This window comes from Simochromis diagramma, unplaced genomic scaffold, assembly GCF_900408965.1.
Source record: "Simochromis diagramma unplaced genomic scaffold, fSimDia1.1 OVJJ01000293.1, whole genome shotgun sequence".
In the NCBI taxonomy this organism is placed as follows: Eukaryota; Metazoa; Chordata; class Actinopteri; order Cichliformes; family Cichlidae; genus Simochromis; species Simochromis diagramma.
In genome coordinates, this window is record NW_024386801.1 from 19,006,167 (window position 1) to 19,034,162 (window position 27,996).

The window sequence follows — 27,996 nt, forward strand, 5'->3', positions numbered from 1 at the left end:
TGTTGCAATTGGAGAAGCTCACTGTAGAAATGCGCTGATTGTTGGCTCTGCAGTTCCTGACAAGTTCGAAGCCAAAGGAAAACAATGGAGAAGCAGATGAGCGTTGAATGGTAAAGGGTACAAGAGGCAGATCCAGAGTGTGGATTATGGGTTCCTGTGTCTTCTCTCGCCGGCCGGTCACTGTGGTATGTGCTAATTATGTGCCTGAGAGAGGCTCGCTGCTGGAGCAGAGACACGCCGACTGACTGGAGGGCTCGAAGAGACAAACACACACGCTATGATTGTATACGTACACATCCTCACGCTGCTCATTCCTGTGCTTTACTCATTAATTGTTAAAACACTGTGCGATGGCTCATGATTACACAGGAATGTACTTGTGTTCACTTCGCAGGGTTTCCCCCTTCAACAGCTGAAATAAACCCTGTAAACTGTATTTTTTTTTAACATTCATTACACAAAGGAATGTGCAGTTTCTATAAATAATTGCTGTTAGTTGCTTAGCTGAGTCTGATGACCATGATTATAAAACAGTTTAAAGTTCAGTTTCTACATTGTGGTCCAACCCAGTGAATGTGCTTTTCTCATAATTAACTGCCATGTGTCACATAAACTCATGTTAGACTTGACTTATGAATCTAAAGACGCAAGATTCAACTTGAGGAAGGCTATAAAAGGCTGATGGGATATTGTCGTCACCCTGCTGGGCGGGCAGGCAGGAGGCCGGGCGAGATGGACACTCAAGTTTGCGAATGTGAGAACTCAAGAACGAAGAGACACGGGACTACTACTGAAAATCTCGGACGAGTTCAAATCTGAGTAACCTCGGCCTCAAGTTCAGGGGTCAGAGGTTACGTTTTCTGAAAATCTTATGAATCTGATAACTTGAGAATGAAGTGACGCAGGAGTTTCAAATTTATACCATAGGTGCATTTACTAGGAGGCTGAGGGTTAAACTGGCTGCTGCCATTATTTTCTATTTCCTAGGGGTGGTCTTTTGCTGCTAAACCTCATCTGCTTCAATGCTCGACGTGATGCTCTGTCTGGCCTTTTTTCTCTTATGGCTAGCATCAACATTTTGGCACAAAAAAATGCTGCTCAATGGATATTTTCTTTTCTGACCATTCTCTGTAACCCTAGAGATGATTCTGTGCTAAAATCCCAATAGAGCAGCAGTTGTTTTTTTTATTATGCAGCAACAGTCATGCTGCGTTCAAAGGCACTTACATAAAAATTAAGTCTCTGTCGCATTTTACATTTTGATTTATTGAATTGCTGCTTTGTTATTGGCTGTTTTTACAAGTAGTTGAACTGGTGTACCTAATGAAGTGTCCAATAAGTTTATAAATAGAGCACATTAGTAAGACACAAATATCTAATATTTTAATCTTTGACTTTTTGCACATACGTTAGAAAATTGCAATAATTCACAATTATTTTAATTGCATTTTTAGAAAAAGCACTTAAAATAAATCTCATCAGGAGAGCTGAGGTCTTGTTATTGGGGTTCAGTGTTATTTTGCAACTTTCTTTGATAATTTGAGGAAATCGGGCACATTTTGTATTAGAAGTTCTGTGGGGAAACCCTGCTTAGTGTCACAAAAAGACAGCATGCTGTCTTTTAGCTTCTGGTACACACTTTAATAACAGATACAATATAAAGAATCTTGTTTTTGTTGAATTTATGTGCTTTGTAGTGATTATGTGTTCCTCTGTTTTTGTGTGTTTCCACCTGACACCAGCAGGACTGCTTCACAGTGGAAGGAGAAGATCTAAAACACGACTTTGAGCGGCTGCAGCTGGCTATGGAGATGGTTGGCTTCCTGCCCACAACACGCAAACAGTAAGATTAGCTGCATGGCTACAACCATTAGCTTGTAACCTGTTCTTGTGTAAAACTGAGTAAGATTAAAGAACTACAAGCCAACAGTCAGAGTCTGAACGCTTTTAGAAACTTATTTCAGTACTTTTTTATTTTATTTTATTTTTTTTAAGAAACCTATGCACTGGTACAAAAAACAGGGAATTGTCTAGCTATGATAATGTTAGCAGACTAAAGCAGACTAGCGCTCCCTCAGTACCCCTGCTCCTCTTGATGTTTTCATCACAAAGCATTTTTAGTCTCTCACAGGGTGCTTCAGCTTGTCTCAGCAGCTCAGAGCATGTTGTGCTTTCTTGTTTACTTTTTTACAGTCTTTCTAAGATTTAAATCACTAACTGAACTAACTGTTAGCTAAAAAAAATTATTGCAAAGCGTAATTTTTTAGCTTTAGCTGAAAAAAGAAGCGTGTATTCTTATCTTACTCTTGAAAAGAAAGCATATGAATTATATAATAAAATATATAAAAAATAAATACATTTTCCCAAATTTCCCAAAACTATTTCTATAGGGCTTCATATTAATACCTATGTTTTGTAAACCACAGTTCTTGGAAATTAATCGATAGGATTCATTACTTCAGTTTTTCAGTCCCTGCAATATGTATTTAAGTATAAATACGTTTTCATGATGCCCTAATATCCACAGTAAAGCCTGCTCAGTAAGAAGGTGGAGTTTGTTGATGTGATAAAGAAAAGTACCTTTGTTCCTTGTCAGGATTTTCTCCCTGCTGTCAGCCATCCTCCACCTGGGAAACATCCGCTACAAGAAGAAGACCTACAGGGATGATTCCATCGATATCTGCAACCCAGAGGTCCTGCCCATCGTCTCAGAGCTGCTAGAGGTGAGCGGCATGGTGCAGATCGTGACATCTGTCCGCCAACACTGAATCAGCAGCATTAAAGTTGATTTGGCAGACATGAGTTTATGCTTTGAATCAATAAATGTCACAGAGCTGTGTATATCCAACATTGCTCTGTAAAAATCAAATGGAAAAATTGCACATTAAGATATCTGAGGAATTTATGGTGCTGACTTTAGGCTGAAATGCAAAACTCTTGATACTTTGAAGGGTAATAAAAAAATGAAGAATTGGAGCAGAACTTTACCACAGGACATGTTTGTTCTCCCAAAATTCCTTCTTTGCCGTTTTTTTATTCACACAGACTTCATGAACTTTAAAAATAAGTAACATCCACTCGAGCAAATAGGCGTTTTTCTATGCTCTGTTTTTGTTGAAAGCTGTGAGAAAAATGTGATTCCTCCCACAATGTGGGTTTTACAAAAAGCCTTTTAGAGAGCTGAGGATATAGGTATACAAGCACAGCTTGTGGTGACAGCGGAAGTTAAGAGGTGCTTCAGGTCCCAAAGAGCCGTCCACCCATCCAGTACTTTCACAAAGTACTGTTTGTGTAGAGGTTATTTTCAGAGCTCTTATCCTGGTCTGTTGTTGCTCTCCCACGAGGAACAATGAGTCCCTGTTACTGTCCCAATTTTAACTGCAAAGTTTAATCATATTTAAGTTATTGTAGGAGCATTTTAAATACAGATAAAAGCTTTGTTAAGGGTCATTGTGATTCATTTGTTTGTTAACAACTGTTGTTCTTTAATTCCGCTCCCTTTTAAAAAACAAAAAACAGTTGTTTTTGGCTTGTTTTGTCATTTCTTCAGCATTACACTCGGGCCATTTGTTTTCATACTGAGAGCACATTGTCTCTGAAGATGAAGTTCAAGTAGAGTTCATCCAGCCTTTGATTTCAGCAATTATATTGTAGACTGTTGCAGTAAAACTCAGACTAATAATAGAATCAAGAACAACATTAGTTCACGCCAGGCAGAAGTCAAGCTCTGCAGCAGTTGCTGCAGTCCAGCTGATCTCAGTCCCAGCCATATCAGCTGGTGGCTCAGCTGACATCACCTCAGCATCCAGCTGGCAAATGTTATGTTAGGATCTACTGTCTAACCTGCTTATAGTTGCTGTGCATGTGCAAGCCACTTTGCAAGCCACTTTCACCCAAGCTCTTCCTTCTGTTGGTAGCTCCACCCATCCTGTGTTTTCAACATATGCATATGGAAGGGCGTTATAGAACAAAGGAAGTCACTCTTATTTTGACTGTAGTGGCTCTGAGTAAACTACACTTTTGGTGTTAAACAAAGCAGTTGAATGTTTGTTTGTTATTCCTCCTTTTTGTAATCTAATGACTGAGATATTTTATAACCATCTTTTTGTTTTGTTAACATTTAATAATGTAAAATTAACACATTTTAAAAGATGCTCTTGTGTACATACACAGACTGTATAAGAAAGATAGCACCCAGGGTTTATGTGCCACACAGTGTTTATAAGTTTATGAAGTTGAGCTGCATTTGGACTCATTCTTGACGTTGAAATCAGACCATAGACACACACAAACATGCACACACACATACATAGAAAGGACAGCTGAAATACCCACATGCTGCTTGGACGTGTCATTTCCCAGTCCCTGTTACAAACTGCAACAATTAGCCGGATGCGCTTGTTGAGTCGGTGACAAAACAATGTCCGAAGTGTGCCGGAGACTCCTGTCAACAGCACAGCGGGGATGTTATGACTGTGGAGTGTTCGCCTGTAACATCCAGGCTGGTCTCTTTGTTTCCCCCAGGGATCCAGAGTGGCAGTGCGGCGAGTTGAGCCACATGTAGGCCACATGCTCAGGGGTCAGTTTTTTAAGTTCAAGTTTATTTGGATGTCTGTTATTTGATGCAGAGCCTCTGGCTGTCTGTCTCTTGGGTCTTATAAGATATTCTTAAAAAGCCACGAAGAAAGAGAAGGAAAGAAAGAAAGCACAGTGCTGACCTGAAAGATGGGGTCATAATGAATCCCTGTTTTGAGTGGATCTTAAGCATTAACATTTGTGGTGAGATGCAGTCTTTTGGTTGGATGATGGGAAAATATTATCATTCATTATGTGACCATTGAATCAGGTAGGCAGAGAAGTTTAAAGACTGTGACAGATTAGGTGATCTAAGAGTTTACGTTTAAATACTACTTGTAGTGTTATTTAATGTACACAGTCTAGAAAACTAACAGGACCTGCTGGGAATCAAGATGGAGTTTAAATATTTACCCTTTGAAGCTTGGCAGTAGAACTACAAGCTCCTTGATGTGCCCATGATTTAGATATAGATATACTGAATTAGTATGACCTATGCAAATTGGTGATGTTGTTTCATCCTTGCAAACTTAGCTTTACGCTAAGAATCTGAATGAGTGTCTAGACTACAGACAGGCACCATCAAAACTCGTTAGCACTTATGTTTTATTGATGGTGCATGGTTTTACTTTAAGGCACTGTGTGAGAGAGTCTGTTAAATGGTTAAAGAGGTTGTTCGGGTCAGCTGAAGGGAGTCTCATGTTGAGTCATGTGAGGCTAGGACTGCTTGAAGGCAAACTCTGGCTCTAAATGAGTCCTAATTTGCATGAATGTCCAGCGTTTGATGTGTAAAATGGTTTCGGACAGGATGAGGTATGTTTACTGCTGCACTCACTGCTGCTGTGGCATATTAATGCAAAGCACCTTTCAAAGAGAACCGAGTGTGGATTGACGCACAAATGGGAATAAAGCCAAGTGCCACTTCCTGTTTCCTGTGGAGGTGAAACTGGAAGAGGAAGTAGAGCTTGTACAGGCTGATGTACAGTTGACAGACTGGATCCTCTGAGGTCTGGAGTTGAGTGATTTGACCTAACCAGAAACATTTCTGTGCAAACTGGAAACCAGCTTACAGAGAGAAGCATTCTGTCTGAATAAATGCGCTGAAGCCTGAAACTGCTGATGGTAATTGAATGCTAAAAACTGTTTTTCTTTTGTCTATTTTTTTCTTTTTCTTCTTTATTTTAGACATTTGCTATTTATTTTGCTTTTTAATTGCTGCATTTAGTTTTGAATATGAAAACCAGCTGTCTAACGTTTGCATTCTGCCCTTACAATAACCAGTTGCCACAGTTTATTCTTATATCTGATGTTAACTTACTAACAGCATCAGATATTAATCCACTGTGGACATTTACGATAAGAGGATAGATATCTTTTATTGACTCCAGTAGGGAAACTCATTCTCTGCATTTAACTCATCCTTCTGTAAGTACAAGGAGCAGTGGGATCAACTCCAGATGTAAGCTTGGTCGCAGTAACAGAAGACTCAACCTTGCATGTTTTTGCTGGCAGGCAAACCTGGGGCTCCTGGAGGAAACTGCAAACTGCAAACAGAGGGGCCCTGTAAGCATCCAGGACCCTTTTTCAAACCCAAAGCAGCTATCGTGTTGTTTTGGGTTTTGATATGTAATAAAAAGATCTCCATTAGGACACAGACGGGCTACCAGGTGTCACTTTTAGCCCAGTTCAAATGATCTTTGAACCATGATAGTGTGTCTGCATAGGAGAAAACGTATGTGAGATGCATGGCACTGCGTTACTGTGTGTTTCTCCAGGCATTTGATTACAGTGAAGCATTCTGGGGATCCAACAATGTGTGCAATCTTTCAATAAACAGCACGTAGCTTGATGGGGAGGACTCTCTGTCTAGGTTAAAGTGGACTTGGACAGATCAAAAAAGGCTGCAGCTTCTTAAATTGTGTCTTGTCAGCAGGATGCTGAAGTACCAATAATAGTCCAGTTACCACAGACTGGTTGGTTCACACATTTTTGACACTGCCTACAAAAGGTTGACGATGGTCTACAATGCTTTGCATATTATTAATGCAAAATCACACCGTCAATTTAGACATTAATGGTGATAAATAATGTTGACAGGGAAAGCCTAAAGTCCTTTCAAAACAGACCTGGGCATTATACGGCCTCCTGACCACCTCCTGCCCCGTGAGTGTCCCTGACCAGCCCGCCACACATCAACAGGAAGTCAGGACTCAAACCTAACCTCTTGTTTCGGTTGCCAATTACTCTTTCATACACCCCCCCCCCACCAGAAATTCTGTTTCAGGGTGAAATCACAATATAACTTTGTTGCTTTTATTTTGAAGGCTACTGAAAGTTTTCTTTACACTCATGCATCTGCAGCCTCACTGTGGAAGCAATGGAACTGACGTTCATGAGAAGTGTGTTTTCTAGCCCCAACAGGCTTTAGCTGACACACACAAAAAAGATAGATTGATGCCGCATGCAGAGTTTTTAACAACACATAAACCGCTAAGTATTCGTTTACTGAAGTCAGAGGTAAAGCCATCTGCTTGGTTTGTGGAGAGCAGATTACCGTGTTTAAGGATTACAATTTGAATTATCATTATGAGACTAAACATTCAGAGAAATACAAGAACTTGACCGATGCAGAGTGGAAACAGACATTTGAACCTTTACTAGCAAAGCTGCTATGGAGTATGGTGCTAGAGTATAGGACCTGAGAGCAGGAGTTTGAGGGTTTTGGGAGAAGAATGGCAGATTTGAGAGAGAATAGAAGGCACACTTACCTGTGGCTCTACTACAGTAACAGGTGGATATGCCCACCACCTCACAGCTGAAACTTGTGTGAACCTCTAATGTGCAGATGCAATATCACTGGCTCATATTTTCCTATAGAGTTCTATTCAGGATTCTTTGTGTGCAATGTCTCTGGAAAACCGTCATGCTCAGATCAGGCGGCTCTGCTGTGTTTGCTTTTACTTTTTGTCCTCACTAGGATCTAAAGGTGCTCCAAAAAAATGGCTGACTTCAGTTCAGAATCACTGGCCCCAAACTGGTGCTTACAAACTTCTGATTATTACAGTATTAAGATCTGTGATCATGACAGGGCATCGCGCCTGTCACCAAGCAACTAATACATGGAAATGTACCAGTTAAAGACCAATCACTGAGCTGCAGAATAGGCTTTGCTCTTTGTGGAGGGATTACCAGGCAGTGTGAAATGAGGTCTGATTATGCCCCCCGCTCCCCACCAACCCACTCACTGCAGAGTTGACTTGTCCTGCCCCCCCCCTCCAAATTTATGTCAAAGCATTTACAAAAGAGGCCACTGACAAAAATAGATCCATAATGGTATTAACTATAACATTGACACCCTTGCTCTTTAAACATGAAGACATCAGGCAGCCTTGCGATGGCTTGTTCTCACATGTATACACACACACACACACGCGGAAACACACACACACACACAAACACACACACACACAAACACACACACACAGTCTCAGGAGCAGCTGTTCGGCCCACGCCCATAATCCCCGTAGATGGAGGAGATGTGTGCAGTGACATCTGCTTCTCCCAGTGTGGCCCTGTCATCGCTGGTTTGTCTGGGGCCATTTTTAGAGTGTGCACAAACTCAAATGGAAAGTCATATAGTACTGTACTGAATATCATGTGTGCTGCTTTTGTGTCAGCTACGTTGGTTAAAAGCGGCAGAGATGTCAGAGTTAAGGTCAGCTAAATACATACAGACAATATGTGACAAACACTACAACAGAATCAAACAATCATCTGCGTATAGGTAATAGAACCAAATGGGATTGTCTGTTTTGGACTTGCTGACATTTCATCAAATGAGTGAAAGAGTACCGATTGGGTAAACTTATGAATTAGCTGCATAGCGATGCAGCGGTTAGCTTTGTAACCTCACAGCAAGAAGGTCATCAGTTTGAACCTCCCAGCCAGCTGGAGCTGAGTGTGTATGTTCTCCCTGAGCCTGTGTGGGTTTCCTCTGGGTACTCCAGTTTCCTCCCACAGTCCAAAGACACCGCTGGTTCCAAACTGTCCGCGGTTGTATGAATGCTGTGTGAATGTATGGTATAATGTGGCTTTAAATGGCTGTAATAGATACCACAAGGGACATATTGGTGAAACATGCATAATGACTAAGTTTAAAAGGCCTTTATTCTGTGTACCTAGTGCAACCTCACTGTGGGAACTGTAGGATACATAGTCAGTCACCATATCTCTGCTCCCATATCTTTGCAATCTGTCTCCTGTAAATCCCCCCAGCTTTGCTGAATGTCTTATTTCATTAGTCTCCTAATCAATGTTATCACCATCATTGCCTGTAAAATAAACAGTAGATCTCATTTCAGGTTACATTTTACTGATAGAGTAGAAGTGATCCTGTGTTATAGCTATTGTGGGTGATATCCCTTTGTCATCACTGATTATTTGTTAATAAGTCCAGTAGTGAGTGCCCTGATGTCTTCCTTGAAAATGACACTTTTATTCTTGCTTTTCTTTTGTGCACAGGTGAAGGAGGAGATGCTTCTTGAAGCACTGACAACCAGGAAGACGGTGACTGTTGGAGAAAGGCTCATAGTGCCCTACAAGCTTGCAGAGGTAACCGCACCAGAGTGAGACACGTGCCCCAAATACAGTGGCTTTGTCTCACCATCTAAAGCTGCTAAATCTTCTATGAACCTCTAGTCCTTCGGTGCCACAACACATTTAACAAAATGCAGCAAAAGAATATTCGTCTGCTCTGTGGTGTCAGCAGGAGCGTGGCTTCATCACATCCAGTGAGTCTCAGTAAAAGCACGTTGTTGCTGAACATTTTGTTTTGAAGTGCGTCATCTGTACTGGAGATTCTTTGTTTGTGTTTGCTTGCTTTAGAGTTTGTCTGGGGAGTTTGTTGTGGCATTCTCTTTTGATAGGGGTCTTCCTCTGCAACTTCCTGTTTCCTGTTAAGCCAAGCAGTGGCGGTTTGAGTTAACCATGTTCTCTAGACTCACAGTCTGAAGAATTTACCTCTTTGTTGCCTCTTTTGACCTAGATAAACTCCACTGAAGGGCATCAGAGTGCTGCTGAATATTAATATTCAGTAAATTTTGCTTATCTCTCCCTCCAAGCTCAGCAAAGCACTGCATAGTCCTGCTCTGTGCTTGTGGCTTCAGGGCCTTTTGTCTGAGGAAGGAAATGCTACACATTGATTGCCTGTAACCCCGTTAAGCTCCACCTCTCCATCTGATCCACAGCCTACTTTCACCCAACAATGGTTGTTCCCACTCTCCCACACCCCCGTTGCTTCAGTCATGTGTTCTTGTCTTAGGAATGTGCAACCTCCACTGGAATATACAGCACAGAGGCCAGAAACACGATCCTGCCTCAGTCTGTTTGTCTGTCTCTTTCTCCTCCAGTCGCACATGTTTCAAAGCATAAATTCACTTATTTTTGGACTGGCTGTGTGAGACAGGCTCAGACGATGTGATCAGAACTCTATTCCTGGATTAGAGCTGCATTTCTGATTAAATGATGTTCGAAGGCTTCTGGTGTTTTGCCATGAATCCCCCTCTGTCCTTGTTGAGGTGGTTGTATCTCGAGAAGAGCAAGAGATAAAAGGATTCACGGGTACCTGCAGAAACCTTCAGGTACTATGTCATCTGTGGAGGAAGTGGTAAAAAAAATAATAAAAAAACGAAAACAACAGCAGATTAGCATTATAGGAAATCCTCAACTATCCACTCAAAGAAAGAAAAACGTGTCATATATAACATGTTACTTTTAATTTGTGCCAAGATTTATGCAATCCATGGAGACAGGGCAGACTCGGTTTATTGCTCTAATTCAGATTGCGTACAGAACATTGTTATCTATCAAGTAGCAGCACATAACAGATAATGATTACTACTTCGCACTATATATGTAGACTGCAAACATATTTTATTAAAAATATTTTTTTAAAACAATACTCGACGACCATTAGAATAGTTTCTTGGTTTTTCCAGGGGTAGCTGCACAGGCAGAGACCACCCTCACTAACCTCTGTTCGTTAAGCAGGTCTAATACGACAGAAACCACTCAGTTCAGAAAAAGTGTTTCAAGGGTTACTCCTCGTAGCCTTTCAGGAGGTAAAGAGTTCAGTTTAGCTTTTAGCTAGCTTTACATGGATGTTGCTGCAAATGCACTGTGTCATTCAGCCTGGCCTCTGTAGGGGAATGACCATATTAGGGAGATCTACTCTTCTAGTATCGCACAGGGCCAAGAGCAGAAAAAAACTGTCTGAAAAAATGAGTTTAGAGTCTGAAGCCTGAGGTTTTGGCTCATAGAGTTTGTTTGTCCTCATTATTTGAACGTTTGGCCACATTCAAGATGGGCATCCTCAGCTGTAAGAGTATATGTGTCACAGAGAATAAGGAAAAGTATAATGGATCCTCCATAAGGATTATAACAGCGATCCTTAATTCAGCCTTTAAACTAAATCAAATACCAGAGGCCATGCCATTTCCCACATGTCATCCCCCCACACTCTTTCCCCAGTTTCGTGTCCACTCATTGCGGCATCAGTAAAAGCATAATGCCAGAAAATCACACTCCACGTAAAATTAGAAGTGAAAACCTGCCCCAATCTGACGGAGGGTCGTGGGAGCGAGTCGAGGCCACCTGTGGAATCCATAACACGCCTGTTTTTATACAAAGGAAATGTGGAAAAAAGAACCTGGCAAATGTTGCTGGTTCTTCTCAGAAATGATTTCTTCCTGCTTGGATAAGAAAGGTTGAGAAAATGTGCTAGGCAGCTGTCCCATCCACCCGCAGTGGAGGTGGGGAAATTTGGATGAGGTGTTCGACCTGCTGAACCTCAGCAAGCTGCGGATTGGAAGATGTTGGTTTTCTAACTTTATCGCAGACAGTCCCGAACCTGAGTGGACGATCTCTGGTTGAATCATGTAGCTCTTGGGGTTTATCATAGAGGAATAATGAGAGTAAAAGTAAAACCCAGCTCAAGCAGGAAGATTGTGCTTGACAGCTATTGTTCTGTCATTCAAGCTTCCTCAAGAAGTTACTTACTACTACTACTACGACTTACTACTCCTACTACTTAAGCTGGCTGTGCCACAAATAGAGAAATAGTGCAAGTACTGTTCGTCATATCTAACTAAATGTTAAAGTTTCACATTCAAAAATGTGTTTTGGACATTGTTACTTAACATGCATACAGGGAGTGCAGAATTATTAGGCAAGTTGTATTTTTGAGGAATAATTTTATTATTGAACAACAACCATGTTCTCAATGAACCCAAAAAACTCATTAATATTAAAGCTGAATGTTTTTGGAAGTAGTTTTTAGTTTGTTTTTAGTTTTAGCTATTTTAGGGGGATATCTGTGTGTGCAGGTGACTATTACTGTGCATAATTATTAGGCAACTTAACAAAAAACAAATATATACCCATTTCAATTATTTATTTTTACCAGTGACACCAATATAACATCTCCACATTCACAAATATACATCTCTGACATTCAAAAACAAAACAAAAACAAATCAGCGACCAATATAGCCACCTTTCTTTGCAAGGACACTCAAAAGCCTGCCATCCATGGATTCTGTCAGTGTTTTGATCTGTTCACCATCAACATTGCGTGCAGCAGCAACCACAGCCTCCCAGACACTGTTCAGAGAGGTGTTCTGTTTTCCCTCCTTGTAAATCTCACATTTGATGATGGACCACAGGTTCTCAATGGGGTTCAGATCAGGTGAACAAGGTGGCCATGTCATTAGTTTTTCTTCTTTTATACCCTTTCTTGCCAGCCACGCTGTGGAGTACTTGGACGCGTGTGATGGAGCATTGTCCTGCATGAAAATCATGTTTTTCTTGAAGGATGCAGACTTCTTCCTGTACCACTGCTTGAAGAAGGTGTCTTCCAGAAACTGGCAGTAGGACTGGGAGTTGAGCTTGACTCCATCCTCAACCCGAAAAGGCCCCACAAGCTCATCTTTGATGATACCAGCCCAAACCAGTACTCCACCTCCACCTTGCTGGCGTCTGAGTCGGACTGGAGCTCTCTGCCCTTTACCAATCCAGCCACGGGCCCATCCATCTGGCCCATCAAGACTCACTCTCATTTCATCAGTCCATAAAACTTTAGAAAAAATCAGTCTTGAGATATTTCTTGGCCCAGTCTTGACGTTTCAGCTTGTGTGTCTTGTTCAGTGGTGGTCGTCTTTCAGCCTTTCTTACCTTGGCCATGTCTCTGAGTATTGCACACCTTGTGCTTTTGGGCACTCCAGTGATGTTGCAGCTCTGAAATATGGCCAAACTGGTGGCAAGTGGCATCTTGGCAGCTGCACGCTTGACTTTTCTCAGTTCATGAGCAGTTATTTTGCGCCTTGGTTTTTCCACACGCTTCTTGCGACCCTGTTGACTATTTTGAATGAAACGCTTGATTGTTCGATGATCACGCTTCAGAAGCTTTGCAATTTTGAGACTGCTGCACCCCTCTGCAAGATATCTCACTATTTTTGACTTTTCTGTGCCTGTCAAGTCCTTCTTTTGACCCATTTTGCCAAAGGAAAGGAAGTTGCCTAATAATTATGCACACCTGATATAGGGTGTTGATGTCATTAGACCACACCCCTTCTCATTACAGAGATGCACATCACCTAATATGCTTAATTGGTAGTAGGCTTTCGAGCCTATACAGCTTGGAGTAAGACAACATGCATGAAGAGGATGATGTGGACAAAATACTCATTTGCCTAATAATTCTGCACTCCCTGTATTCAGAGTTTGACAGATTGTTTTCAGATTCTTTTGCTGAAAGTAGAACATTTCTTTCAGCAGAAATCTGTTTTGAGCTGCAGATTTTTTACTATCTTAGTTGTACGTAGTTTAAACATAGTTTAAAAGCCAGTCACACAAAAAGGTAACTCACACAAGTTTGGTGTGGAAATTTGAAGCCTGCATTGAGCAGTATCTCAGTAACATTTCAACCATCTTTATATATACATTAGCTGTCAGACATAAGCTAATAGTGAAAGCAGGATTTTTTTTTTTTACATTTTTTAAGTTGTGAAACGTAAAGAAAAAAGAAGGGTTGTTGATCAAGAATGTGATGTCATAAAAAGGGGGTACGGTCATCTCAGGCACACAGGCCATCTGCTGCTCAAAAATACCGTTTTGTAACAAAAGAAATAAAGAAAAAAGATTTTGTTTGACATCAAGGCTCCAGCCCGATCACGACCCTCAGTTGGATGAGCAGGAAAAAATTAATGGATTGGCATCACTTTATTAAATAGCTGTTATTATAGATATCCTTTGTTATCCAAGCTGGATGCGCATAACTCTGACCCCTGTGTGATTTAGTCTGGGTTTAGAAGCGAGTTTGTACGTGTGTGAGATCTTGATTGCATGCATGTGTGTGTGTCTGTAAGCACGCGCGGGTCCATGCTGGTCACGATAAGACAAGTGGTTTGACAATTTTGATGTGGCTACAGATTATTTGACTCTACCACTTCCTTCTTCCTGTTTGAAAGACAGACATAGTGAAAGGGAAGTGTATGTGCGGGGATCAGGCGTTGATGGTGGGGAATAATCAGACCCTCATTCAAATGGCTTCCATTCATATATGAAGCGTCACTTTATGATAGTTTTAAGCTATATGATGATGAGAAGTATAAAACCACTCCCCTATTGGTGATGGATTGTAAAATGCATCACAAACACCCAGTAAACATACATATATGGGCACTGACACAGATAACAAGTACATAAATGCAAATGAAAAACATATGCACACTGGCATATTGTGGTGAAATACCTAGATAAAACATCCTGCAGCGAGGAAGCTAGCAGGCCACGTGCAGTGTGAGCTCATGCTGGTGTTTCACGCCTCCTGTGGTTTTTCAAGGAGGAGGAACGAGAGAAAGAGATGGAGACAGAGAAAACAACAAGTTCCCCTTCCAGGGCTTTATAATCAGAAACACCAGCTAAGACCCAGTTTAACAGTCCGTATTGCTGCACTTTACAAAAGCCTCCGATAAAGTCCTGCTAATTATTTCATCTGTTGCTTAGGTGGGCATTGAGTGAAACATTTTCTACGCATTTGCTTCCAGCCATGTTCCCTTCTAGTTCCTAACTTGTCCCATTTTTATGAATAATTAAGTGACATGGCAAAATACAGAGACGACACGTGCTCAGTGGGCATGTCAAATGTTCACTTCAGATCTGCCAATCCCAAGTTCCTGCTGCAGCAATTAAATTGTGATTCTTTTTGTATTATTCATATCAATCTTACATAAGTCTGTGGGCACAGAGACGTCACAGGCCTGCCTGCTAAAAATATATCACAAGCAATCAATAATGTAAAAGAGAGGAGACAGCTTTTAAAAATGCACGTTTTTGCTTCATCATAGTGGTTTGCTGCAAGACTTTCAGTCCTTTGTGCATCTGCGTTGGTGTGCTCGGCCTCTGCAGTTATTAAAATAGTGGTTAGAAAAGGCCCCAAAAACTTTTAGTAGAAACTATCACCTCTTATGGTTTCAGCTAGCTCACAGATATCAACAATAAGTGTATGATCTGAGAGGAGAACACTAACATAGCAGCAAAGCAAAAAGACATACTCGGAGACCAACACCCCTGCTGAGAAAAACATGCCCTCCTTTGGAAGGACACCTAGCTAACCTTCTAAATGTTTTTGACACCTCCCTCATGGTAATCAGTAGTAACCTTTACTCTCATAGGAAGTCATTTCAACTGCTCCCCTCAAAGCTGAGAAAGGCTTAACTTGTGAGCCTGCACCAGCAGTTATTTTACTTCTTGCTGCTCGAAGGCAATGGATGCCATTGATATTCTGAAGACAGTGGATCGCCGTGCTCCTAATTGCTAGGTAGCAAACTGCTATAGTTAGCTAACAATACTGGTAGCTTTCTGATTTATCTACATTCTGCATATAACTGTTATAGGACTAAAACTGCATGTGTAGGAATACTGAGTGTCCAGATCCTGCTGCCCTGCTGGTCTATCTGCCAGAATCTTTTATCTCAATAAATGCTTAGCTAGCCTGGTATTAGTGCATCTCATAAAAAAAATGGTAAATGTTCGATCATTCCAGTCTGCCTGCCAGGAATATTTGGGGTTACTATCTTGCCCAAGGATATTTGGGCTGCTCTCCGATGCATCCACTGGAGCATGACTGTGTATGAATGTTACATAGAAAGCACTTAAACATGTTGTATCCATCACTTTATAAAACGAGAGTAGAAAAGGACTGTATAAGAATAATTGGTTCTGCTGAAGGTTTCTTCCTGTTAAAAGGGAGTTTTTCCTTACCACTGTCACTAAGTGCCTGATCATAGGGGGTCTTCTGATTGTTGGGGTATTTTCTTAATTAATGTAGGGTCTTTACCTTACAATATAAAGTACCTTGAGGCAACTATTTTAAGGAATTATATATGTTGAATTGTGAAGTTGACTGACTTGAATTTGCCACAGGGCTTTTCGATAGTCACATGACATAAGGCTCTGTGAGGGATAAACCTACATCAAGATGAGAGAGTTATTTACAACAACACAACTGATTCTGTGATTCTTTTTGATTGTCCCATAGATGAAATCCTCTCTGATTGGATCACATTTAGCAGCCTTTTTGGATTGGGGTATTACACAAATATTTTGGGGTTCCTGGCATAAAAATATTTGACCTAGCTGAAGCAGATTTCCTTTGTGTCATTACACTCCCTGTTCAATCATAACACTTATTCGTGACAGAGAACATGCTCTGGTGTCCAAGTCAGGTCTGCTTATGTTAGCTTAGCATGATTTTCATCGTCTCTAAAGAGAAAGAATAGTTGCTGTTTTGCTCATTGAGACACAGTGGGTTGGGTTTTTTTAATGGATCACAAAGTGAACTATAAAAAATGTTGTGCAAATACTAATCTGTAGGTCTGGAGATACTTAAGGCTCTGGCTCATGACTGAAAACTCCAAAAGTATTACAGCACTGTGCACAGCGAGCCTACAAAACATAAGACCACTAACTCTGAGCAGACAGGGAACTTAAACAGGGGCTCTGTTTGCCCTTTAAATACAAAGTGGCTGTTGTTATACTGCCTAACAGTTTATTCATAACAGGAGCCTCGGGTACATTGCCTTTTCTAAGTTACAGTAGCACAGCCACTGATAGGCTGTTAACATTGATGATAACTTACTCAAGCAAGTAGCTCGATTATTTTTCCTTAAGCAACTTCTGATTGTTGACTGCTGGCTCTTTTCAGCTGCCTGTTGCTGTAATTATACATCCTGATGTTTTGATGCCTAAAAATAAAATAAGCATGTTATACATTAATGGAACAAAGGTTATTAATTTAGGTTTGAAATAAGAGGATTGATCCTCACGTGTCTGTAACATTAAATCACTCAATACTGTAAACTGCAAAGCTGCTACGCTGGTCATTTTAAACCACTTCAAGGTCACTTTAAATTATTCAACTGTAAATTGGAAACTTAGACTGTTATTGATCCTTTTTACCCTAATTTTAAAATGTATATTTATTCCTTTTATCTTTACCTCAGTCTTAAGTGTATATTTATTCTTATTCTTCTTATATTTATTCTTGTTTTTTGCACTGAATGGAACTGGAGCCTTGTCGCACGTCTCTCTATATACTGTACTGTATATAGCAGAGATGAAAATAAAGTTAACTTTGACTTTGATTATGCTTAGGATCAATGCTAGCAACTAGAGAAAAACTAGCAATGCATTGCAAAAACACAATGCCAGTCACCTCTTACCTTCCTGCTCATCTAAATCGTGATCATATACACTTAGTGTCCATTATATTTGATAGTACCACGTTGGATCTCTGGTTACTGCAGATTTGTCGACTGCACATCCATGATGCAAATCTCCTGCTCTGCCACATCCTAAAGATGCTCCGTTGGATTAAAATCTGGTGACTGCGGAAGTTGTTTTAAAACCGTGAACTCACTCTCATGTTCAGGAAACCAGTTTAAGATGATTTGAGCTTTGTGACGTGGTGTGTTATCCCACCAGAAGATTGGGTACACTTTGTTCATACGGCAACAGACATGAGCATCAAATATACTCAGGTAGGCTGTGATGTTTAAAGGATGCTCAGTTGGCACTAAGGGTCAGGAAAAATTCCCCAGACAATTACACTACCAGCACCAGCCTGACCTGATGATACAAGGCAGGATGGATCCATGCTTTCATGCTGTTCACACCAAATTCTGACACTACGGTCTAACTGTTGCAGCAGAAAATGTTTGTTGTTGCACCAACAACCGTGCCACATTAAAAGTACTTAAATGACTTTTCTGCCCCGTTCTAATGCTCAGTTTGAACTTCAGCAGATTGTCTCGATCGTGTCCACTGGCTGAATTGATATCTGTATTAACTAGCAGCTGAACGAGTTTACACATAAAATGTCTTTGCGTGCATATTCAGTACTCTTGTGTGCATAGAGATTAAGCTAAGAAGACCATAACATCAGTCATTTAAATTTGGAGCTTCTGGTATGTAGATTATTCTTGCAGTCAGGCTAACTTCTTTCCTGTGCTTTGAGTCTTTAGGCAGATCAAAGTTAATGTTTGAATAAATGTTGTTGTTTTCAGAAAAATCTGGATGAGGTTTTTGTTGCAGCCATCGCCAAATTATGAGCAGTTTTTGATTTAAAACAACATCCACTGATTCATTTTTCTCCATTGCTTTTCTGTCTGTTTAATCTCTTCCATCAAATGTTTCAGCTGCAGCAGGATTTTATTAGAACGTTTTCTCTGCCCACTTTACACATTTAACATTACAATGATCCAGTCTCAGTAACAGAACAAGTGGGGGAAAAAAGCTAAAAAAGTTACTTGAGCAAGACTGTGAGTGAAAGCAGTAAACATCCACAGAGCTAGCTTCTGTTTCAGATTATAAAATCCATATGTTTTTGATCACGTTGTTTGTCTGTGTGTGTGTTTGTTTGTGTGTAGGCGGGCACAGTGAGGGACTCCATGGCCAAGTCACTGTACAGCGCGCTGTTTGACTGGATTGTGTTCAGGACCAACCATGCCCTGCTGAACAACAAGGACCTGGAGGACAGTTCAAAGGTAGGAATGAAAACACACTCCACGAACACAAAGTCAGACACCTTTAACAAGGTCTAATTTAAACTGGATATCTCTGATTAGATCGCCTTTCCTCCAGTTATTGTCATCTTGATTTCACCTGTGTGTGTGTGTGTGTGTGTGTGTGTGTGTGTGTGTGTGTGTGTCCAAGTGTCCAAATAAAATGATCTCCCTGAAAATTCATATTAGAAATATCCTTCAAATATTGTCATTAATAATATTAGTTAGGTTACACCACCGGCTCATACCCTTAAATGGAACAGAGTTGTTATGAACTGTAGTAATTAAACCTGATTTTAGTACTTTTGTTAGACAAATATTATTATTATTATTTTTATTATTATTATTATTATTATTATTAAACGATTATACCGTTACACTGAGTAAATATTGGCCATGTTGTTCTTTCTTCTATTTCTGTTCCTTTTGTTTTATTCCTAGAGGCAGAGGGTGTGATATGTGTGTATACGTGTGTGTGTGTGTGTGTGTGTGTGTGTGTGTGTGTGTGTGTGTGTGTGTGTGTGTGTGTGTGTTGGCAGCTGGCAAGCCAAACCCAGTGGGTGCATCGAAGGAATTGGAAAACAGATCGTTGTGTGTGTGTGTGTGTGTGTGTGTATGCTAGGAACATTTGGGCAGATGGCATCAAGTTCCCTTCAGCTCGGTTTACCCCCCATGGTCCTCTGATGTCCCAGCACTCTGCCTGTGTGTGCGTGGATGTGTGTACTTGTCTTATTCATATCGTGGGGACATAAATCTATTTACACAGTCACATTGTGGGAATTTGCCCCTTTCTGTGAGGAAAAACAGTCCACAGGATGTAAATCATTTGATTTTAGGCTGAGGACTTAGTTTAAGGTTCGAGTATTGATGAGCAGTGCTTTAGCCTGCAGGAAATGAATGTAAGTCAATGCAGCGTCCTCTGAAATGGTGAAAACAGGAGTGCGTGTGAGTGCCTCCCTTGGCACTGACATCATCTGTCTGTGTGTTTGTCAGGGGTCGATGAGGGTGCAATTTCCATCAAGGTCATTGTTCTTATGTTCAGATACCAGATTATATATATATGCCATGTGTCCTTGTATGTTTTTTATGCCAAACTATAAAAAATGAGCCTTCAGAGGGAAATAAAACGCTGCTGAATAACATTCAATTAAATGAGAAGCAGCTTTTACAGTCCATTTCATAATTAAAGGCCTTCTCTGAGTGAATGCCTTCTTTAGATGGTGCATATTAATGATGCATGATGACATGAATCTTACTGACACCCGGGGGGCAAGTGAGAGGCTGGAGCAAGTGGGACGTAAAGGGAAACATCTCTAAATAAAGATGCTGTTGGTCAAAGCATCATGCATTTCTACTCATGTTTACAGTGTTTCAAAAGGAAGAGTCTTCCTTTAAAAAGAAATCACGCTGATTAAATCTGAGGTCTGCCTGTTCCACCAGATCCTGTCTATAGGAGTGCTGGACATCTTTGGCTTTGAGGATTATGAGAACAACAGTTTTGAACAGTTCTGTATCAACTTCGCCAATGAACGACTTCAGCACTATTTCAACCAACACATCTTCAAACTGGAGCAGGTAGGGTAATGTTACTGTTTTTCCTTTCCTTTTCTTTCCTCCACACAATAATCATTGTGCAGCCGCTGATAACACGTCATTGCATTTTGTGTGTAGCTGGAACTACAGTGACGTTAAAAACGTGCAAACATTCAAACAGGATCTGCTTCTCGACGTCTGCATATGCATGCACTCAAAGCGGTGAGGTGGAGGGACATTAGTAATTTTTTCTGATGTGTGACGCATGGCTTCCTCTTTAGTTGAACCTCTGAACGCAGTATGTTAAAGAGGTGCTAGAAGAAAAGTGATTTGATGTGCAAAATCAGTGCAGGTTCCTTTTAAGTCAGATGTGTCAGTACATGTGTCAAAGTCTACTTCATTTACAGTCAAACAGCAAGTAAGTAAAGCTTTATTTATATAGCACCTTTCAAGATATAAAATCACAAAATGCTTTACAAGATCCAACAATGCATAAAAAGCAAAACAGCACATTTAAAAAGATATGTTTTTAACTGGTTTTCACAAGAGACCACAGAGTCCACCAGTGTCAAATCCAAAGGAACAGATTTCCAGAGTCTGGGGGCCACTGAATAGAAGGCTCTGTCTCCTTTTGTTTTCAGCTTAGTGCAGGGGACCATCAGCAGGCCCTGGTTATAGGACCTCAGGGACCTGCCAGGGACATATGGATGCAGTATCCCTCTGATATAACCTGGTGCCTGTCTGTGAAAAGCTCTCCAAGTCAATAAAATAATCTTAAATTCCACTCTGAAATAAACCGGAGCCCAGTGTAGCTGCATCAGGATTGGAGTCCCATTTGAGTCACATTGTGTTGTTTTTTGTCAGAAGCCTGGCAGCAGCACTAAGAGGTATAAGTGTCTCCTTTATCCCAGATGTGCATTTTTCTGGCACAAAGATAATTATTTCAGTTTTGTCTTGGTTTAGTTGAAGAAAACTGTCTGCCATCCACTGTTTAACAGTGTCTCTTTCATAAACTATGGAGTTTAAGCATTTCATTTGGGTGAAATTAGGCGTACAAGTGAATATCATCTGCATAGTAGTGATAGGAGATCCTTACAGGTTAACAGTCTGTGTCCTGGGGGAGCGAATACAATAAAAACAGCAGAGGCCCCAAAACAGAACCAAGGGGTACACCAACATGAACTGGAGGGGGAGATCTGTACTTAAAACTAGCCACAAAAAAGATCTGTCAGATAGGTATGAAGAGAACCACTGTAAGGCCGATCCTGATACACCAAGGGCAACTACATCAAAAGCTGAGATCTGGACAGATGCTAGGAAGCATCAGCTGCTAAGTAGTCATCTACAGAACATTCTGGACATGACAACTAAGGCTGGTTGATAACGTGATAATTTTTATTGAAAACATGATCATGGGAAACTCTTTAGTTCTTCATGTGGACTCCTCTCATATATCATCAGCCTTAATCATGCCGGTTGTATTCCTCTGGTGAGCGTGCGTAGTGCTCCTGTGACACTACTGTGAAAGCAGCTGTAATTATGCAGTTGGGCTAGGGTAGCACACACATCTATTAATGTGAAAGGTCAGAGGAAAAAGTGCTGAATACTCAGAACAGGCTGACAGGCTGGGTTAGAGTGCATGAGTCAAGCTGAGCAGCATGGATCCTGACAGCTTAGTGCTGCTAACATAGCTTTGTGCAGGTCGTTGGATTGACTTGTTTACTATTCATGCCTCCTTCTCTTTCACCACTGCTGCATCTCAGAGCAAACTCATCTGCAGCATCAAAACTAGCCTCTATCAGTCAAAAATCCCACATCAGTTACATTATATATTCATGCTGTTTTATTTGGATGCCAACTGCTAACCCACTTAATATTCTGCGTGCCGTGTTGTTTCTGTTGTTGTTTCCAAATCACATCGAGTGGACAACAGAACTGAGAAGGAAAAATAGAGAAGGATCATTTAGGGGAGATTATGAGTCTCAAATCAGACGGACTGTGTCAGAGTAGCTGTCAGCTCTCCTCTCCCTCTTGCTGAACACTGATAGGCCGTGGCAATTTAACATGCTAGCTGATGGCTGATGGTGAAGCTAAGAGAGGAAGGGAGTGTGAAAACAAAAAAAGAATAATGGCAGCAAACAAGTGCAGTAAACGTCTCTTCAGTCTTAATGAAGATAACAAACTGGCAGTCAGCCAGTGCTAATGGCGCTGTTATCTGTTTCTCACTGTTAGCCCTCAGGCTACACACACATGCAGGATGACATTTTAACCCAGCCAGTATTTTTCTACAATTCAGAGAGGAGACTGGCAGGACTGATCAGAACAGATTGCAACGTAACTTCAAAAATAAGTCTTTATCTGTCTTTCTGCATCCAACATCTGATAGAGTGATTTGTATCTAAAAACTCAGGATGTGATGTTTTTTGCACATTTTACTACCAAATGTCCTCAAATTTAGAGATCTGTGAAAAGAGTATTTCCTCCCTTTCTTGATTTCTTTGTTTTTTGCATATTTCTCACACTTACATGTTTAAGATTGTCAAACACATTTTAATATTAAATAAAGATAACCCAAAAAAATACAAAATCCTTTTTTAAATGGTGTTTTCATTTAAAAAACTAACCAAACCTACCTGCCCCCGGGTTAAAAAATAACTATTCCCTAAAACTAATAACTGGTTGTGCCACATTTGGTAGCAAGAACTGCAATCAAGCATTTGTAATAACTAGCAATGAGTCTTTCACATTGCTGTGGAGAAATTTTGGACAACTCTTATTTGCAGAATTGTTTTAATTCAACCATATTGGAGATTTTTAAGCATGTATATGTTTAAGGTCATGTCAAAGCATGTCAATTGGATTTAAGGCCATACTTCAGCTAGGCCACTCCAAAACTGTCATTTTGGGTATTTTTTAGCCTGTCAAATGTGGATTTGCTGGTGTTTTAGGGGAATAGAAAAAATGTGTTTTCATAGCATTGGAGGCCTTAACATATTTCCAGTTAAGACTCTTTGAAAGAAACTATGCATAATATGTTTTTCTGCAGTGCTGTAGTTGAGCTCTACCAACTGAAGCACCGTGTAAGAATAAAAGATTACCTTAATTACACAAGTCATGATCTTATTTGTTTTAAAAGTACAGTAAATTTATTTATTTTTAGTTCGGTCTGTCACTGATGAATATCTCTGTTTTGTAAGGTGCTTCCATTTAAAGGCGTGTTCCTCTGTTACATTGAGTTAGTAAGAGTCAAAGTGCTCCTGAGATGGCCAGTCTTGCATCAAATATTGTTTCAAAAGAGTTCATGTTTATTATCCTTAATCACCGGTGTCCTCTGAAACTTTGGCTATCATTGAGTTTATTTAACAGAACAACAGCTGAGGTGGTGTTGGGCCCCTCTGGGGGAAGCTGGTAGAGCTTCAAAATAAAGAGCTGCCAGATCTCAACTGATTTGCGTTTGTTTGAATAAAATTGCGAGCCTTACTCTGATGTGATACGGAGAGAAAGCTCTTCACACCTACCTGTGGCTTTGTTTTGAGCCTTTGACTGCTGACCTCAGATCAGCTGGCACTCACCTTTAGAAGGTAACTAAACACTAATCATGACCCTGTAGGTGTTGTGGGCTGTTTGATGTCAAGTTTTATTTGTGGGGTTCAGATTACCTGGTTAATCCCAGAGGATTAACACTCTGCCTTTCTGAGAGTTTTCTAAGATTCCTGGCATTAATAGATTACTGTTGTGCAGTCTGAACACTTCCATGGTCATGCTTTCCTCAGAGCTGCCGTTACAAACTATGAGAGCTTAATTTTGCTGGAGTAGTACTCTGAGTATTAACAATAGTATCAAGTGAAATGGAGCTGATTGAAATAAAACAGATCATATTGTCTACTTCCAGCTAACTGCAGCTCTTTACTCTTTTCTTTTTCACTTTAATTTTCCTAGTATTTTTGAAGATGTGATCTTTTTTTTTTACTATTAAGGTTGAATTAATTTCTATTCAACCTTTAAGTTTCAAAGACTGGAGCCATTTGTGGATTCCGTGCTTGGGTTGTAGCCCATTAATTGAGCTGTAATAAAGATCTACTGCTTATGCTCGTTTTTAAGAAGGATCGTGTGTCCAGAAAAGATGTAACCTGTTTTCTGAATGCGAGCAAAATGCATGCTTTCTGTCAGCTCATACGCCTCATTTTTGAAAGGCGGTTTTAGCTCTCCATCAAGGGGATTTTCCTCCTCTCTTCCCTCTGGGCTACAATCCGCTCTAGCCAACCAGCTGGTCTTATCAGTGCTGCGTGTTTATCTTTGGAACAGGAGCCAAAGCTAATAGCGCCGCACCAACCTTAGCCCTCAGCTGGATCGAGGAGGGTGTGAGTGTCTAGTGTTTACACTCTACATGCCAGTTGGTGCTTGATTTCTTGTCTGTACGAGGACGGTGTATCAAAGTGAGAAAACATATATGATGGCCACCGCCTAAGGCAAACACAGTATCGTGTTTACCTTGGGAGATATCACACTGACTCCGAACTGAAATAAAAAACATGTGGAAAGGTTTATCGTCATCTGACAGAGAATTCTGCAGCTTACTTTTTCCTCAGACAAAGCAATGAGGTTTTTCTCTGAATTAATAGGATCCTTAGGAACGTGCCAATTTTACCAAAACAATCTCTTTATTGTATTAATGGTCATACTCATGAATTCATTTTTATGGGGCAGCTGTGGCTCAGGAGATAGCGCAAAACGCTGGAGTCCAAATTATATGATAGTTAAAACAAATCTTTTGGACCACCTACAATGAAACCATAAAAACACACATAAAAACAATCGGGATGGATATTTATACTGATATGGACCGGGTAAGGAAAGGATGTCACAATGAAAAATATCAGGACTGAATCCAAACGTCGGGACATGCTCCTAGCGAGACGGCCTTGGTGTCCATGGTGTCCTATCTCCTCCCAGATCTGGACCAGGGGATCACTGAGCTCCTGACAGTCTGAGGTGCAACCTGGCAGAAACATAATGTCCCACAGGTGTTCAATTGGATGTAGGTCAGGTGAGCATGAGGGCCAGTCGATGATATCAAATGTTTCATCCTCCAGGAAAAAGCACAGGGTGCTTGTAGTGGATCTCCCAGTTCTGGTATTCAATGGCAATTGGCTCCATGGTGCCGGGCAGCGAGCACAGAGACATTTAAACCAGTGACCTGCTGTAGGTGATTTTGTAGTGCTTATCCTGGTCCTTCTTTCACAAAGGAGCAGATACCAGTCCTGATGGCTTAAAGACCTTCTACGGCCCTGTCCAGCTCTTCTAGAGTAACTACCTGACTGGAATCTCTTCCATGCCCTTGAGACTGTGCTGGGAAACACAGCAAACGTTTTGGCAATAAACATATATTGATGTGCCATCCTGGAGCAGTCGGACTACTTGTGCAACCTTTGTAGTGTCCATTTATGGCTTCATGCTGCCAGTAATGACACTAACTGGAGCCGAATGCAAAACTTTAACTGAGGACCCACCAACCTTACAACATTAATGGATAAGTCTTTGAATTTTCTTTGACATTTCATGGTCTCTGGTCTCTGCTAGTTTTCTCCTTTCTGGATGCCCCTTTTTTCCCAAAGCACACACTCCAGCCCGTCTTTTTTTTTTTGCATCTCTGCCAGTTTTGATGTCTTTTTCTCCTCACCCTTTTAAAACCACGAGAACTTGCTCCATCTCCAATTATTGCACCACTGTTCCTCCTGTCTGCTCAAAAAACACTCTGCTGTCATAATAAGAGAGACAGGAGCTTAGTGAGTTAGAAATATAAAGACGGAGGGAGTGGAGAGATAGCAGGAGCAATCGAGAAACACACACACACACACACACACACCCTCCCTCACCTCTACACCGGGGCTTTCAGCCAAACACAATCCGGGTTGCTTGAATGCTGCACTGAGTTACGCAGGAGAGAACAGACACATGGTTGACTAATGGATGGAAGGATGACCACAAATCCTGACCAACCTCATCGACCGCAACAGAACTCCCGGCTCACTTTCGACTTAGCGGGAGGTTTGAGGGCTTTTATTGCTTGCAGATTGGATTTTAGGGGTCCAATATCAGTTACATCTCTCTCTGTTTACAGTGGTTTGGTTTTGCCAAATTTATTTCATCATGTTTTGTGGAGGATCTGAAGCCTCTATTGTACTGGGGAAATCTTATCAGCCTTATATTTCAGAGACAAAGACAGAAAGATGGCCCTCAACAGAGTCTGAGTTAAACTTGGTATGAGTTTAAATCAGAACTAAGCACCCATTCACAGAAAAGGTAGTAGAAGTACTTTTTTCAGTGCCCCAGAAATGATTAAAATTAAGTTAATTTTGATCATGTTTTTTAATAGCTGCCCAAATAACAGGCGTCACAAAGATAGCTGAGAGTTTTTGTGGAGAAACTCCGTGAACAAATCTGCACAGTCACAAAATAAACAAGCAGGCAAGTGACCTTGATCGTCTTCCCCCCCTGTCAAAGGGAGAGCCCGGACACCCTTTGCAGGAAGTTTGTTTCCTCCACTTCTGTCCTCGATGTCATTCTACCAAGATTTTGTGAGCACAGGTAAGGTTAGGAGTAGTAGATTAGGGAGTAAATGAACATCTTCACGCTTAGGCCTCTCGTCTCTCCTCCGTGTACCACACAATCTGCTCGTCTAAATCTTTTTTTCTCCCCTCACTTGTGAACAAGAACTCTGAGAAACTTGAAGTCCTCCTGTCGGGGCGGTGACTCCTTCTTGTCCCAGTGTGGGCTCTCCGAACTTTTCCCCACTGAGAACTGTGGCCTCAGACTTGCTAATTCTCATCCCAGCTGCTTCACACTCAGCTGCAAATCCTGAGACCAATGGTCCAGGCAAAGGAATCTTTCTTCTTTTAGCCATTTCTCTTCTTCCTCTGTTATATTTTCTCCAAGCAAACCCACCATCTGCTTCCTGTTTACACCAGCACCTGTGCCCACTGAATGGTCAGTGTAATATTTTTAAACAGACGTGTCAGTAAAGGTAGAAATCATTTTGGAAATGCTCCAATGAGCAGGGATCACTTCCACTTTAAAAACGACTTTAAAATAAAAACATATCAGACTGGATATAGCTTTAGTCCGTCTCCTCTGTTAGCATTTTTTCATCTGAGCTCTCCTTTCTGCCAGCTCAACTAGAACGAGACCTTGATTGGCATTTATTTGCTACTCTCAATTACTGTGTTAACAGGACTTCCATGAATAGGGTCTTGCATATAAAAATTAGAGGGTCGCTCTGCAGTGCATAAAGAAAATTCCTAAAGCAGCTGTTTCTAAGTTGTTGGATCTGGTTTGCTGTTTGGTTGAATCATGGCTGAAAGACCTTCTGTACATTCTTCACATACTGAGTCACCACTTTGTAGTCTGTCTGCTGGGTCGGGATGTTTACGTTAATGTGCCTATGTAATAAAATGGCTGATTAGTGCTCGCGTGTGTGTGCTTATCTCATTATCAGAGTGTCTGTATCTAATTGCCCCTCTCTCTCTGACTGAGTGTGCATGTTCACAAACTCTCACAGACACAACAAATGTAGCCAGATGAACCGCGTCAGCCAGCGGTGCCGGAGCTCGTCCTTGATGAGATTTAAACAAAAAGAGATTTAAACTTCTTTACGCCTCTGTTTTCATTTTACTTGATCCGGTGCGACCTCGGAATAAAAGCAAAACACGCCACATGTTCTAAATGCCTCATCAGTGATTCAGCAGCCTAAAACAAGGAGAGGGCAGAC

General features: G+C 40.9%; 1 protein-coding gene across 6 annotated transcripts in view; it reads left to right on the plus strand.

The window, feature by feature from the left end:
• LOC120730158 (unconventional myosin-IXAa-like) overlaps positions 1–27,996 on the plus strand; it is a 157,537-nt gene that overhangs the window by 93,369 nt on the left and 36,172 nt on the right. For 4 of the 6 annotated variants that reach the window (XM_040026339.1, XM_040026341.1, XM_040026342.1 and 1 more), the window contains exons 7-11: positions 1,743–1,843; positions 2,597–2,723; positions 9,097–9,186; positions 18,561–18,677; positions 20,136–20,270. In XM_040026339.1, the coding sequence (XP_039882273.1) occupies positions 1,743–1,843; positions 2,597–2,723; positions 9,097–9,186; positions 18,561–18,677; positions 20,136–20,270 (570 nt within the window). The remainder of the gene's footprint in view (positions 1–1,742; positions 1,844–2,596; positions 2,724–9,096; positions 9,187–18,560; positions 18,678–20,135; positions 20,271–27,996) is intronic. The other 2 variants (XM_040026344.1, XM_040026345.1) reach the window with 1 other exon arrangement.